General features: G+C 25.8%; 1 protein-coding gene across 1 annotated transcript in view; it reads right to left on the bottom strand.

Moving 5' to 3' along the window:
• The window catches only part of LOC129957512 (probable helicase with zinc finger domain), a 43,821-nt gene that overhangs the window by 11,653 nt on the left and 17,791 nt on the right, over nt 1-14,377 (bottom strand). Inside the window, exons 5-13 of the mRNA XM_056069848.1 lie at nt 13,801-14,186; nt 11,441-11,657; nt 9,508-9,618; nt 7,764-7,879; nt 7,382-7,588; nt 6,348-6,607; nt 4,410-4,528; nt 3,393-3,686; nt 481-588 (exon numbers count right to left, since the gene is read on the bottom strand). Of these exons, the coding sequence (XP_055925823.1) occupies nt 481-588; nt 3,393-3,686; nt 4,410-4,528; nt 6,348-6,607; nt 7,382-7,588; nt 7,764-7,879; nt 9,508-9,618; nt 11,441-11,657; nt 13,801-14,186 (1,818 nt within the window). The remainder of the gene's footprint in view (nt 1-480; nt 589-3,392; nt 3,687-4,409; nt 4,529-6,347; nt 6,608-7,381; nt 7,589-7,763; nt 7,880-9,507; nt 9,619-11,440; nt 11,658-13,800; nt 14,187-14,377) is intronic.

The following is a 14,377-nucleotide window of genomic DNA, read 5'->3' as shown; positions in this document are numbered from 1 at the left end:
TTCTTTACTATGGACTTATATTTTATTTAAAAGCACAAATACTCAAAATTTGTAAATGAAATATTAATCCATGGAATTAAAACCCAATTTGAATAATGCTTAATTCTTCTTTACAAGGGGGAAGTAATACATATTTATTCATAGTAAATTATACAAAAGTGGGAAAATCAACAAATATTCTTCTAAAAAATTTTCATTAAATATTAAATGCATGATAAGAAGCATATATGAAATAACACAAAAAAAAAACTCCAAAAAGCTAATTACATCTCCTTTAAAAGAAATTTCCCCAAATTGATCATTTATAAATGTAATTTTGCACATGGGTAGGTTTAAATTATAATTTTTCATGTACAAATCAAAATCCTTAGTTTTGAAAATTTACCACAAGTATATTTGTGGATTTTAATTCAGTTTCAAAATCCATAGATTTCAAAATTTCAAACATATCTTTATTTAAATATAAAAATTATTACTAACTTGATCGTAATAAGGAGTAACAACGCCCACACTTGTTTCATCCTGTTCACCCCAACATGAAGGCCAATTCTTTTTTAATTCAATCACTCTTTCCACGATTTCATTAACCTAAAAAAATAGCATTTTTTTAATATTTCTGCAAATCAAAATACAAATTAATATTTATAGAGGAGTGAGCTTAAGAGAAAATAAAAATGAATTCTTAGTAAATCTTGACAAATATAAATTTACAAAATAAATCAGGATTTACGAGTTTATTAATGGATTCATACTGTAATATTTTTCCTTAATAATCTTGAGTTCTTATTTATGGCATAAATTATTGATATGTATATTATATATATAATTATTATTTTAAATACTTCAAAAAATTTTAAAAAATCACTCAAAGATTTGTATTTGTGTTAATGGATTCATACTGAATTTATTATGAATGGTAAAAATCAATTCAAATTAATGTGTTTAATTTTCAAAACAGAAACAAAATTTTTATTCTTCATGATCATGAAAAACATTATATGTTAAAAGCTATACTTTTAAGAATGTTAATTTATGAAACAAACATCCTAGATATATACAGTGGAAAACCTCGCTTAATAAGCATAAATGGTCCTGAATCCAGACATTTTTTAAGTGAAATAATTTCTTGCAAAGTTTGCATGTAAAATAGGATGTCCTATAAAAAAAAAAATCAAACGGTTTGTAATAATGTAATTTATTATTTATAATACATGCTTTTTTTTTACAAGAAAATATTCTAAAAACATTTCTTTCAAGTTACACTGCAAAATTTAGCAAAATGAGATAAGGAATTACTATACGAATTTGCAGCACACATAGGTACTGCCTTATCAGGAAGATATTTCCTAAAATAGATGCAATAATTAGCCCCCCCCCCCTTCATCACTAATTTCACTGGAAATTTGTTGCTCTTTTTTGCTTTCATTATTTCTTCTCATAACCAAACCTGATGTGCAGTTTTTTTGCTATGATACAGAATGCAGGTCCATAAGCGTTTTGGTAGTTCTGACTGTTCTTCCACTAGTTCACCTTTGCTTTGCACCTCTAACCCTATAATCTTTGCCAGAGGCAAAATGTTATCAATTAAGACCCCACAGATACTTGCTACAATTCATTGCATTTCAACAATGTTATCCGACTATAACTTCTTGCATGTAAATATAAGGGTTATTTCCAAACAAATGCTCAAAAGAGACTGACATAGGCCAATCGAAACTGTGACATCATGATGTCTCCTCAACATTCATTCAGAGAAACATAGCTCTTAACCAAGTCCCTTTTTTTCCCCCATTTTGTTCAGCTCATTATGCATGAAGCTCATTAAGAGAGGTTTGATTTACATAATTATAAGGCCATTATAAACATCTTAATTAACCAGTTCTTTAGAGTGTAGGCTTTAAACTACTTTCATTATAAAATAAAAAAAATTCAAAAGTAAATTTTAATTTGCAACATATTTGTGGAAATTGTACAGTTAATTCATTTCTTCCAACTTGCTTTCCAAAGATCTACACTGTTTAAAATATTAACCTCAGAATTTTTTTAAAAATAATTGCATTAATAAGCAACAAACAAAGACAAATTATTTTTCATTCTTTACATAATTTCAAATATTTATTTATTTATTAACATCTTAGCTCATAATTGCATTAAGTATTAAAAAAACACAGATTTTAAGGTAGAGAAAATTTGGATCGTCCATCATCATCATCATCATTTTTGATCATCAACTGCATCAAATTAAATAATGGTAGAAATAGAAAAACCAAATTTTCAAATTTAAATAAAAGACTATTAATTTGGAAGAAAAATTTAAATACGAAAGCTGCAATTATTCTTTTAAAATAGACAAAATAAGTCTTTGATCTTTAAGACAGCTTAATTATATCAGGAGAAATTTTTCATTTTAAAATGATGTGTTATACAGAAAAGAATATCTAACAAAAATTTTAGAATGACGATCCCAAAAAATTTTACTTGTATGGGGGAGGGGATAGCCTATAAGTACCTTTCTATCTATTAAATTTCATGGAATTAAAAAAAAAAGTACCCCAAAAGAGTTGCTCTGCAATTTCAAGTGAAATGTATTTAATATCTTTCCAGAAAAAAAGTATTTCAAATTAAACATTCTTCCCTCATTTATTATGGGCAAACAAATTTTCCAAATAATTAAATTCCATTTTTGCAAAATAGGTGACACAAAATGTTTTCAAAATTAATGTGTAATTTTTTTTTCTTTGATTTTTTAAAGGGAAAAAAAAAAAAAAAAAAAAATGTCAATGACTTCAAATTCTGGAGCAACATTCCAGAATTAGGAATCCCCCACTCCTCCATAACTTAGGATAGCTAAAGTAATTTTAGGCATTCTTTTAGCTTTCTCAAAAATGTTTATATTGTGATTAATTTATGATTAAAAAAGCAGTTATTTGAATGTAACACTTAAAAAGTTGAATTTTTCGAAAAATAAATTTTTAAGCGGATATTTTTATTTGTTTAAAATGCACAACTTAAATTGCAAATATTTAACTCATTTTTTTAAAAAAATATTTTTTACAACTTGCACTTCCTCACTTCATTTTAAAATCTACTTTTGACCCAGTGAGATTTGTAAATATCTATAGCTTCTTTAATTACACTTTTTCTCTCAGATTAATAAACTTTTATTTTGACATGAGAAACTGAAGTTTCAACTTCTACCTCTCTATATAAGTTCAATATCAAGGTGTATCATAATGTTATGCTTTGGATGTCCAAGTCAACAATTAAAAGCAAAATATTTTTATGTATTTTTCATACCTTTGGTAGCAAAAGAATACCTAAAATGAGTTTTTTTAATGAATAATTATGTGAGTTAACATCAATCAAGCACATTCAAAATAGTAAAAACTTACTTCAGCGTAGTTATGGAAGGCAGTGCTGTTGCAATCTTGAATATCTTCTCCTCTGGCAGTGAAAAAAGTTAATGGATAATACTTTTTATGCCTTGGTTGCTGTGCACTTGCTTTAAGGTGGTTATCATAAAACAACTCACTAGTGTACTGAATAATAGCTTCATGGGAACGATAATTTTCACAAAGTAGTATTTTACAAGGAAAGTCTTCAGGATATAAATCATATAATCTCTCTAGCAGTGAAGTGTGCAAATTACGTTGTTGGGCAAATGTAGAGTATACTTCTGGACTGAGCTATAAAAATATAAAAAGAGAAATATTAACAATTGTATTCTTTTTAAATCAAATGCAGAACACTAAAACTGCAAATATAATAAGCTCATTGCAATATTCATAAAAAAAATTTCTTGTAGCTATTAAAATTACAAAATTATTTGAACAATCTTTTCCTGGAAAATTACATTATAAAAAAAAAATCTTTTTTTACATTTGATAAGAATGAAAAGAACTGTAGTATAATTTTTGTATACATGAAATAGTTATAGGAAATCAGACAAGTAGACCCATACAAATTTTCAAGTAAAAATTTAAGATTTTCTAAGACTCCAGATTTTTTTGAAAGCAAAGAAAAATAGAACATTTCATTTTGGTTAATGTGATTAAATAATCACAACCTGCTCTAATTTTAAAAAAAGGAAGGATTACATAAAATTTGACTATCAACAGATACTTTGATATGAAATACAATGTATTAAATACATTTTATAGAAATAAAGTGCTACGCTTGTAATAATTATCAAATAACTTTTCATTTCTATTTTTAATTTTCTAATGAGAAAAAAAGATTTAAAGCAATTTTTATTTTAATAACTATACAAATATCATTATTTTTATCTACAACTTGATAAAAAAAATCAGTAATAAATTCTATGTTAGTACTCTAATAAAAATACAAAAACACTACATCAGTGTTTAAAAGTCAAGAATTCTACAGTATGAAGAAATTGCTAGAAATACCTGCATATGATCTCCTGCTAGAACAATGCGAGTGTTTTCATTCGCCAGTGACAATGGCATAATTGCCTCACACTCCATTGCTTGAGCAGCTTCATCAATAAGAATGTGGGTAAAGAATCCTAAAAGATGACAAAAAAAAATTATCAAATATGTAGAGAAAATTTTCAATATGTACAGTTTTAAAGTCCAGTAAATTTGTCATAACTATCATCAATAGCTTAAACATTTTTTTTTAATAATTATACAGTCAAAAATTTATAAAATTAATAATATTTAATACTACTCATACTTTTTAAAGACAAATTGATGCATCTGTATATGATAAATGAAGAATTTTAATATATCTAACAGTTACAATTCTACTTTCTTATAAATTAAACTCTGTTCTAATTATAAAAGTGCATTTTTTTATAATAAAAAATCCTTCACTTTACAAGAACATATTGTGTAGTATTGTGTATTATATATACATATTGTATATTATCTTAAAAATTTATTTCCAGTGACATTAAATTAATATACAGTAAAAGATGATCACAGAAATAATAATATTGCCCATGCAATGTAATGAATATCAGCAATTTTTCATGTCTTTTATTGAATAAACATGTGTATCCTAAATGCTAAAATTGCTTAAATGCAACAAAAGTAAAATTTGTGCATTAATTATACAAAAACTGAAGTTTCCGACAGAAACTACTAGATGAAAATTAAAAGAACTGCAATAAAATATATTTCAGCTTTATAAACTAATTTATGATACTAAATTCGATATTCAAATTGGAATTTTTGAAAACACATATGGAATTTTAATTTTAATAATAAAAGCAACAAAAATAAATAAAAATGGATATTTTCTTAATTAGAAATATGTGATAGTATATACTCAAGCAGTATCTAATAATAAAATTACTTCAGTTTTAAAATTTAAAAAAAAAAAATAACTGTCATACTTTTAGTTGTTGGCTTGAAAATATTTTCAAGTATTATTAATTTTTAAAAAATACATATTTTTTAAAAATTTAACTGTCACAAATATTTTACCAGCATTTATAAGCAAAATTTGAAGCATTTACAATAACAAACATTAGTTAATCACATTTCAAAGAACTTGGAGATAGCTACATTGTTTAAAAATCATGTACAGGAAAAAAAAAACTAAATTTTTTTTTTCATGTAAAAATCATTTTAGATAAGTTTTTGCCCTTATATGGGACTCAATTTAAAACTAAAAGGAGAAGGATAACTGCACCAAACAAATTTCATATCTTGTAACATCTTAAAAATTAATCTATACAGAATAACTTTTAAAAACTGTAAAAAAAAATTATTTTTTACAACAATTAATAAATTTTAAAAATTACAAAATTAACAATGAAAATGCCAATAAATAAATTAGTTTAAATATTTTCCATGAATAGTAACTCGATATAAAAGATTAAATTATTTCTACTATTGAATTAAAAATATTAAATTTTAATTCCAAAAAAAATGAACTAAAAGGAATTAAAAGAAAGAAATGGAATAAAAAGGAAAAGATTAATTCATTTTAAAGATTTTATCAAGGGTCACCCTCAGGCAGGGATTCAAACTAGAGATATTTTCTGCAAAGGGTCTGACTTTCATCCAAGTATAGACTCCTTGTGAAATATTATTTCTGATTAATAAAAATAAACTATGTAAAAAGAGTTAACATTAAAGTCTTACATATGCTTTAAAATATTTGTGAAGATTTTTTTTTTTTTTTTTTTTTGTATTCTTGCACATAATTTGTCTATTTAAAAAAAAATCTATTAAAATTATTATAAAATCTATTTAAAAGTTTGGATTTCTATATAATGAGCAATCAATTTATGAATTTTCACTCTTATATGTATAGATTAAACCAACAGATTTTTATGAAAACTCTACATTAAGGAAAAATATTTTAAAATTTACCTTTTTCTAAACCCAGCTGGACTAGATATCTGGCCGTGCTTAAAGTTGTTACAATAACCTTACGTGACTTCACATCCTTAATAGTAGGCATCACAAAGGTTCTCTCATTTCCATTGTAATTTATAAGACAATACTGTTGAACTGTTGGATGAACAGTAGCCACCCATCTATGTCGATAATAAATTCGCAAAGGAGTAGCTTCAAATTTGCCTTCAGCAACATATGGGTGAAGATATTCTCTAATATAGATGTCTGCAGCACTGTTCAGAACAACCAAATATATTAAATGAATTGTATAAAATATAATTTACAAATTTTTCAGCATATTTAGCTTTCAATATTTTTTTTATGATTACAAAAAATAGTAATTGTATAAAAAATGCTTTAAAAAAGGAAATTAAATTCTCCTTGATATCAGTCTTATATTTTATATAAATCTTAGCTTTGCATTGCTTTAAAAAAGTACAAAGTTAAAATTAGCAACCAAAGTTATAAGCAATGAACAATTTGTGTAAGGGAATACATATAGTCTATATACATAGTGACTTACATATAGTCTTTAAAGCTAGTATCAATTAAAAGATGATATTTTAATACCTACTAATGGCAAGGGGATTGGTTGCTGAAAGTATCTAATATAGAATTATCAAGTAAGGTGTCAGATACACTAACTACCAATATTAATCTGTTCCTAATACAATAAAACAGTATCAACACAACCCTAGTACTAAATTTTAGTAATTTTAGGTCAAGCAGTAAGTCCTGCACAGGGTCAACACACAGATAGACACTACTATTAACTTGTCTTTACTAATAGCAAAGAAAACAAAATATATTATGACTCTTTAAAATTTGTTATAATTTTTCAAAATAAATAATAATGCTGAAAACAAGCAACACAAGAATTTCTTTTACATATTGCATGACTCATTTAACTATTTACAAGTAATTGCAGATTTGGGAATTACAATAAATCTTGGAAATAAAGAATCTTACCATACAGAAATACTAGAATATTTAAAATTTGCCATTACCTGTTTGAATGAGTGCAAACTAGAATTCGGGAATTTTCTTGTGATAATATAATTTTAACAGCTTGTGCTAGAGTATAAGTCTTGCCTGTTCCAAATGGACCAATGATCAAAACTGGTGGTAATCGAGTGGATAGAGGTGTTGTGATGGCCAAAACAGCTTCTTTTTGTTTGGGATTCAATTTTAGATCAGAATTGAAAGTTATATGGCTGAAAGAAAATATTGAATATAAAACAAAAATTGTGACAAAAATATGTCTAAACTAAAAAGTAGGGGGAAAACTCTTTAAATGTAATAGTTCCAGCAAAAACAGTAAAAAATTGAAATGGAAAAGTATTGCATAAGACAAAAACAATTTGAAGAAAAAGAATCAGGAGTGTTTACTTGTTCCACAGCTGAGGCCTTACAGAAACATCTGGAAATACTAAAGAAGGTGGATGCAGTCGATCAACTGCAAAATGCATTTCACACAAAGGCAAGCGATTTAATTGGAATTGTACCTACAGAATAAACGTGCAAAGTTAGTAAATAAATAACAGAAAAAACACAATTATGAATTCAGAATAAATACTTAAATTGATTTTGAAATCTAACTTCAAAAATTCAATCAATATTTATATGCAGTGGATGGTAAAATTAAACAGGAATCCAAGGCTATTTGCACATATTTATACTTAATTTTTAATTGTTGATAAAATATTCTTTTAAATACATTATACCTATGTTATTGCTCTTAATCTGACAGTAAAGTATATTGTTAAATTTATGTATTTAAACGTACCAATTTAAGCATAAAGATTCAATTATCAATTCCAATCAAATATCCTTTAGATTATTTATATAGCAATACTAAATAAAGCTGAAGCAATATTTATGTAATAGGGTTTTAACACAAATTTGTGCCACATAAAAAAGGACACCTACAGGTAAAAATATTTTTCAAGCAATACAGAAAAGCCTAAGAGTCCCAACTAAAAGGTCTTTATATCTTATGCTATTTGTTTAATACCTTTTCAGAATTTGTAAGATAAAAAAAAAAAAAAAAAAAAAAAAAAAACATGAATATGCTAAAGTTGTTTTTTTTTTGTAACATAGTTTTTATTGATATAAAAATTCATTTACAAAATGTCTTTTTAATATATAAATTTGTTAGTAATTGAATAGGACTGAATTCAAATCAGTTTTTAATTGGCTAATTCATTCTTACTTTGCAGTGAAGTCTCTGAATAGACTGGCTTTATATAACATGAAAACTTGCATATATTGAAAGAGATATTACTATTAAACCTTCACTTTAATGACTCAAATATGTAAACAAAAATCATATAACAAGAAATTTATTTTTAAAAAAATGCCAGTCAGATGAAACTGTCTAAAATACATTCGAAAACTCTGAAATAATAGATATTGCTTATTTTAAAAGAAAAATTCAATATTCTATAACTAGTCATCTCGGGCTATCAGCTGGTTTGCCAGGATATTAGTTATATTTGTTTTCAGACAAATCATTTAGATATAAATTCATATTCATGATGTCATCAAGCTAACATTAAAGCTGGGTTATTTTAATTACTTCACTAAAATTCAGTTGACTGTGTGCATGAACCTTTCCCCATAACATCATAGTGCTATTAAAAACATAATCATGGGATTCATCTACTAATTTTTGTGATATCATGATTTTACTTTTTTTAGTTGCCTTGTAAACTGTACACATATTAACGAATCTTTTTCCTTTAACCTTACAACAATGGAACAAAATTATGTGATTAAATATTTAATGGGAAAAAATGAAAATGATTTGAATTTCAGAGTAACAACATAATTTAATATTGAAAATTAAAGGAACAAATATTTTAAAAATTGGAAAAATTCAGCAAAAAAATAAATAAAATAATTGATATAATTAAACAGACAGTTCTTTTATATTTTTAAAACAGTGTAAAATCCCTTTTTGTGCAACAATATTTTTGGAAGTTATAGCTGAAAAATTCTAAAATACAATTTCATTTTCAATTAATTAAACTTTTAAAAAACTGATGGACATATCGCATATTCTTCTTTATTATTAGTATATGTATATAAACATAATAAATATTTTGAGATTTGAATAATCAATGGTACCAACCTCAGCCACAAATTCTTGATCAGATTTCAAATTCAGTTCTTCACAACACTGTTTTGACATGCGAATATATATTACTGTTTTCCCTTTATCTTCAATGACTGCCTCATACACCTATAAAATTTAAATTATTATTTGAAAATTGATATTCATAATTACAAAACAAAATAAAATCTTTCTGATGTAGATATCAATAATACAAACGCATTAATCATTGAAAAAATAAACTAATATTTTTATATCAAATTTATGCATTAATAAAATAATAAGAGCATCAATTTTGGAAAGTCAGTTTTTAAAATGCTTCACTTCAATCTAAAACACTCACATTAATGTTTGTAATTCATCATAAAATATAAGGAAATTGCCAAAGTTTCTAATGGTCTCATATAATGAGATAGAATGCTTTCATGTTTAATATAATGAGACAGAAAAAGCTTCTAATGCTTTCTAGACTATTCTGAAACAACTAATTTTTATTAAAAAGAAGTTTTTGGATATCACATTCATAATATGAATATGACAGCATATTTAAGTGGATCAATAAAATCCATCGTATGAAAAAAGGATTAGAAACAATGTGTCAACATAAAAAAATGTCAAATTATAACTTATGAAAAAAATAATGCTCGAATTTTCAAACAAAAAAAAATTAAACAAATTCATAACTATCATTGAAAAGTGATTCCCCCATTCATCTCAAAATTACTGAAAGATGTGGAAATCTTTTTTTTTTTTAATTACAAGAAGTTTAAAGGAGATTTGAAGCTTTAACTTGAAACATTGTAAGATAATGTTTATGCTTGATTTGTCCATATTTTAAAAATTGCTCTTAATTATATAACAGCAATAAAATGTATAGGACAAAAAGTGTATTTAATATTGTCACAATAAAATTTCTATAAAAGCAAAAGAAAAACAATTAGAAGTTATTGTAATGAACATTTAAAAATATTTTTTTAAATTAAAGAACAATTTTGCCATGGAAATAAAATTATGAAAGTACAAAAAAGAAAAAGCCTTTAAATTTTTTTTTTCTTAAGTGCTGCTAAAATGGTTTCTGTGCCATAATATTTTTAAAAATTGAGGAAAAACATAAAAATTTTGTTTGAGTTTTAATGAACAATTCCTAGTGAAAAAGTTTTGCATCATATACGGAGCAATTTACATGGACAGTATTCCAACCTATGAACATCATGTTATTGAATATTTGTTAACATTTAAAGCAAACTTCATTACTTCTGTAGCAACATAAACTTTATTTGATAATGTTACATATTTCATACATTTACAAGAGGAACAATGTTTAACTCAATCACAATTTATACCTGCCATTTTACAAAAGTTTCAGTAATCTTCCATACCATGGGAGTAATGTTAAAAATAAACAATATATTTAATTTTAAAGCTTAATATTTAAATGCACATGAAAATTCAAAGATGGCATTAATGAAATGTATTCAGGAACTGATACATAGTGGTAGCATACAAAATATCATATTGGTTTTAAGCATCTCAATAAACAATCTTGTCATCAATTACTCCCTTATGTTGAGAATAATATTACTCTTTCAATAAATTTTGGAATTAACACACACACAACCAGTCATATGCTGTAAAAGTTCAAAATTATGATTTTTTATAATTAACATAAAACTTTGGACATATTTTTAATGTTCTTGATATGATAAACAAAGAAGAAAATTATAACTGAAAATAAATACGTCTCATTTTCATTCATCAGAGTTTTGGCCTTCACAGAAGCAAAAAGAATTCCATTTTATATCTGAAGACTAATTATAATAAAACTTCTCTGAACTAATATAAAAATTCTTTTTGAAAAACTTTTATAAGTATACAGTGAATGTTAAAATGATGTAATGTAATTATTTCTGAACAAATATCCCAAAATACAATCGATCAAACATTGCCTTACCTTTCGATGCTCATCTCCTTTAGATGACAGAGGTGCAATAAGTACTGTACTGCAGTTTGTTAAAACCAAACGACCAGATTGAGAATCTTCAGAGAGAACTGAAGTAAGTGTCATATTAGCAAATAATTCTCCTCCTTGGGCATATTTTGCCGTGACAGCAGAATTAGGAGTCAGTAAATAACGGTCAACCAAAGTTAGCGTAGCTTGCACATTATACCTGGAATGAACAAAAACAATGTCAACTTTGACAATAGCAATATATTTTATTTCATCCTTCAAATATATAAATTCAATGGTTGTTTCTTTATATAAATTTAGTTATTGGTAGATATAAAATTCTGTTTGCTTATATACAAATACATTTTAAAAAAAGAGCATTTATACAAAATGCTCTTGGAAAATAAAAGAATCATAAAACAGTTATTATAATTGAGAAGACAAAAAAAAAAATCAAAAAGCAGCAAAACAATTAATCCCTTGAATGTAAAAGTAAAATAGCCAAGCTTGCAAATCATAGCAAAAGAATTTCACATATCTTAAAATATGGCATCTAGCACATACTTAAACAAATTTGGAGAAATTTAAATAATCTGTTGCAATATTTTAATAGAAACAAAACAATATCATAAAAGTGTAATTGGCCAAAGCCTTCAAGGATTTCCAACATTTTATGAATACTAATAGTGAATATATAAGATATACATGAATCTTTGCAGCAATTGATAACTATTGAAAAATAATTTCACATGCAGTTAAAAAAATTGTGTCATGCTTTGCACCATAATTTCTTATTGTTCAAATCAAAAACAACTTGTTGAAAATAAAAAAGTAAGAAACTCTTATAGCTTCTGACTATTCTTGCAATGTCTTCATCTGCACTATCAGTTGAAAACCGCATCTTGACACTGGTAAAATTCTAACATATACATAAATCTTTCTCTTATTATAAAAAATTATTATGCAAGAACAGTGGAATATAGTATCGTAAAATTTTTACTACAGAAATGTTATACAAGTCCAGCAGGTAGTGCAACTTATGCAGAAATAAGGATTTCACATTTAAGTGCAATCAAAATAACATCAACACAGGAAACGTTCAATGGGTACTTTCAATTCATAAATTCAAACAGGCTATTACTGTTCAAAGTCAATTGGTTACATAGAGGATAGAATATTTTGCAAGGCCAGTTGAAAATATTGGTACACTCTAAGTTAAGGTCATGGATGCTATGTCTAATATGACAGTTGAAATGATAGACAATACCTGGCAAGAACTAGAATGCCTAACTGACATTTTTAGAGTTACCAAGGATACTTGCATTCAATTTTACTTACATAAGTTACTTTATTAGAAACTTTATAACATATTGAAACTACTAAATGCCAAATTTATATTATACATATATATAATCAGAGAAAGATTTTTAGATTACCTTCAATAATAATTCAAAATAAACTCTCATTTCACTCCTTATAGTATCTTGTCAATCTTTGACTTGAATAGTCAAGTTTTGTTGCCAATTGACTTGTGTTTATTGCTTGTTTGTACATATCTTAACTTCATAAATTACATTTAGATTAATTATTTTCAATAATGATACTTTATTCATTATATTTTTGGTAGAAGTTTTGATTTTCAGAAGAATCTCCACAAATGTTCAATTATTTTGTTTTTGATTAATTTGTATCTTCTATTTTATACCACTTAGTAGTAGTTCCTTCTAGGTGGTATAAAATTGTTTCTGGGTGAAAAATAAGCTATATATAAGTAAACAAGGTATAAATTCCAAATTAAATAAGATACAAATAAGTTAGCTGGTAAATAAGTGTGCTCTTTCTAGGTCGTAAATAAGCTATTATATTTTCATCTTCAAATAATAGCTTATCATAGAATGTAAATTATTCAAATTATCACTGACAATATAATTTAAGTCGATACTTTCTTCATAAGATAATACTTAAGCTAATTGTTTCCATATTTTGCTAGTTTTCAGACATAATGGATTTAATTGCACTAATACTTTTATCTATGTAAAATGAAGCAATAACTCACCATACTACTTGTTTAATATACCAAAATGTTAAAATATGGAAAAATTTTCAACTTGCAGAAGCAAGGATTAGGCATAAACATAATAACAAACACACAAGACAAAATGAAGTAAAAGTATACACTAAAAATTCATCTTTAAAATCAGTAAAACCCATAAAAGGGGGGAGGGGGATTGCATGAAGGAATAGCAAAGACAATTTCAATTCCAAATAAGAAAAAAACATGCAAAATATCCTATTTACCATAAAGTTTGCACAATCACACTCAAATAAAAGTGAAAAAATATTAATATATAAAAGAATCGTACCTAGATAATAATTCATATTGAGACATTTCTTCTATGTTTAACAGCTCATGTTGGCGTGCACAATAATTGTTCTCCGTTAATGTGCTTTCCATAGCATTTTGCGTCATAGTGAACTTTTGACCACTAGGAGGTGGATAACAAGATAATAGATTTTTTTCTTGTTCCCCAATTGGATAAGGGCGATTTTCAAAAGGAATAACTGTGACATCTGTGTTACTCCATCGCTCTGTGTATGAAACCACCTCTTCTCTGGCTTGTTGCAACTTTTCCATATCTGATATGGAAACAACATCCACACAGAGTTTTTTCAATAAAACTGGTTCAAAACCAAAATCAAATACTAGGTCCTGCCTAAAAGTACCATAAATAGCAGTAACAAATCGAACCTGAAAAATAAACATGGAATATGATTTCTGAATGTTTAATAGAATACACACAGGAAAAAAAAATTGTAATATTATAAAGTATATATATATATATATATATATATAACAATTATGCACATATAATGCTCATCACTAAGTGGAAAATTTAGTGCCCCTTCTTTGAATGGAATAGGTAATTCCTTCTAATATGT

Source organism: Argiope bruennichi, chromosome 2 (assembly GCF_947563725.1).
Source record: "Argiope bruennichi chromosome 2, qqArgBrue1.1, whole genome shotgun sequence".
NCBI classification, from domain to species: Eukaryota; Metazoa; Arthropoda; class Arachnida; order Araneae; family Araneidae; genus Argiope; species Argiope bruennichi.
Note: the sequence above shows the minus strand (reverse complement) of the source record. Positions and strands in the feature narration are given on the sequence as shown.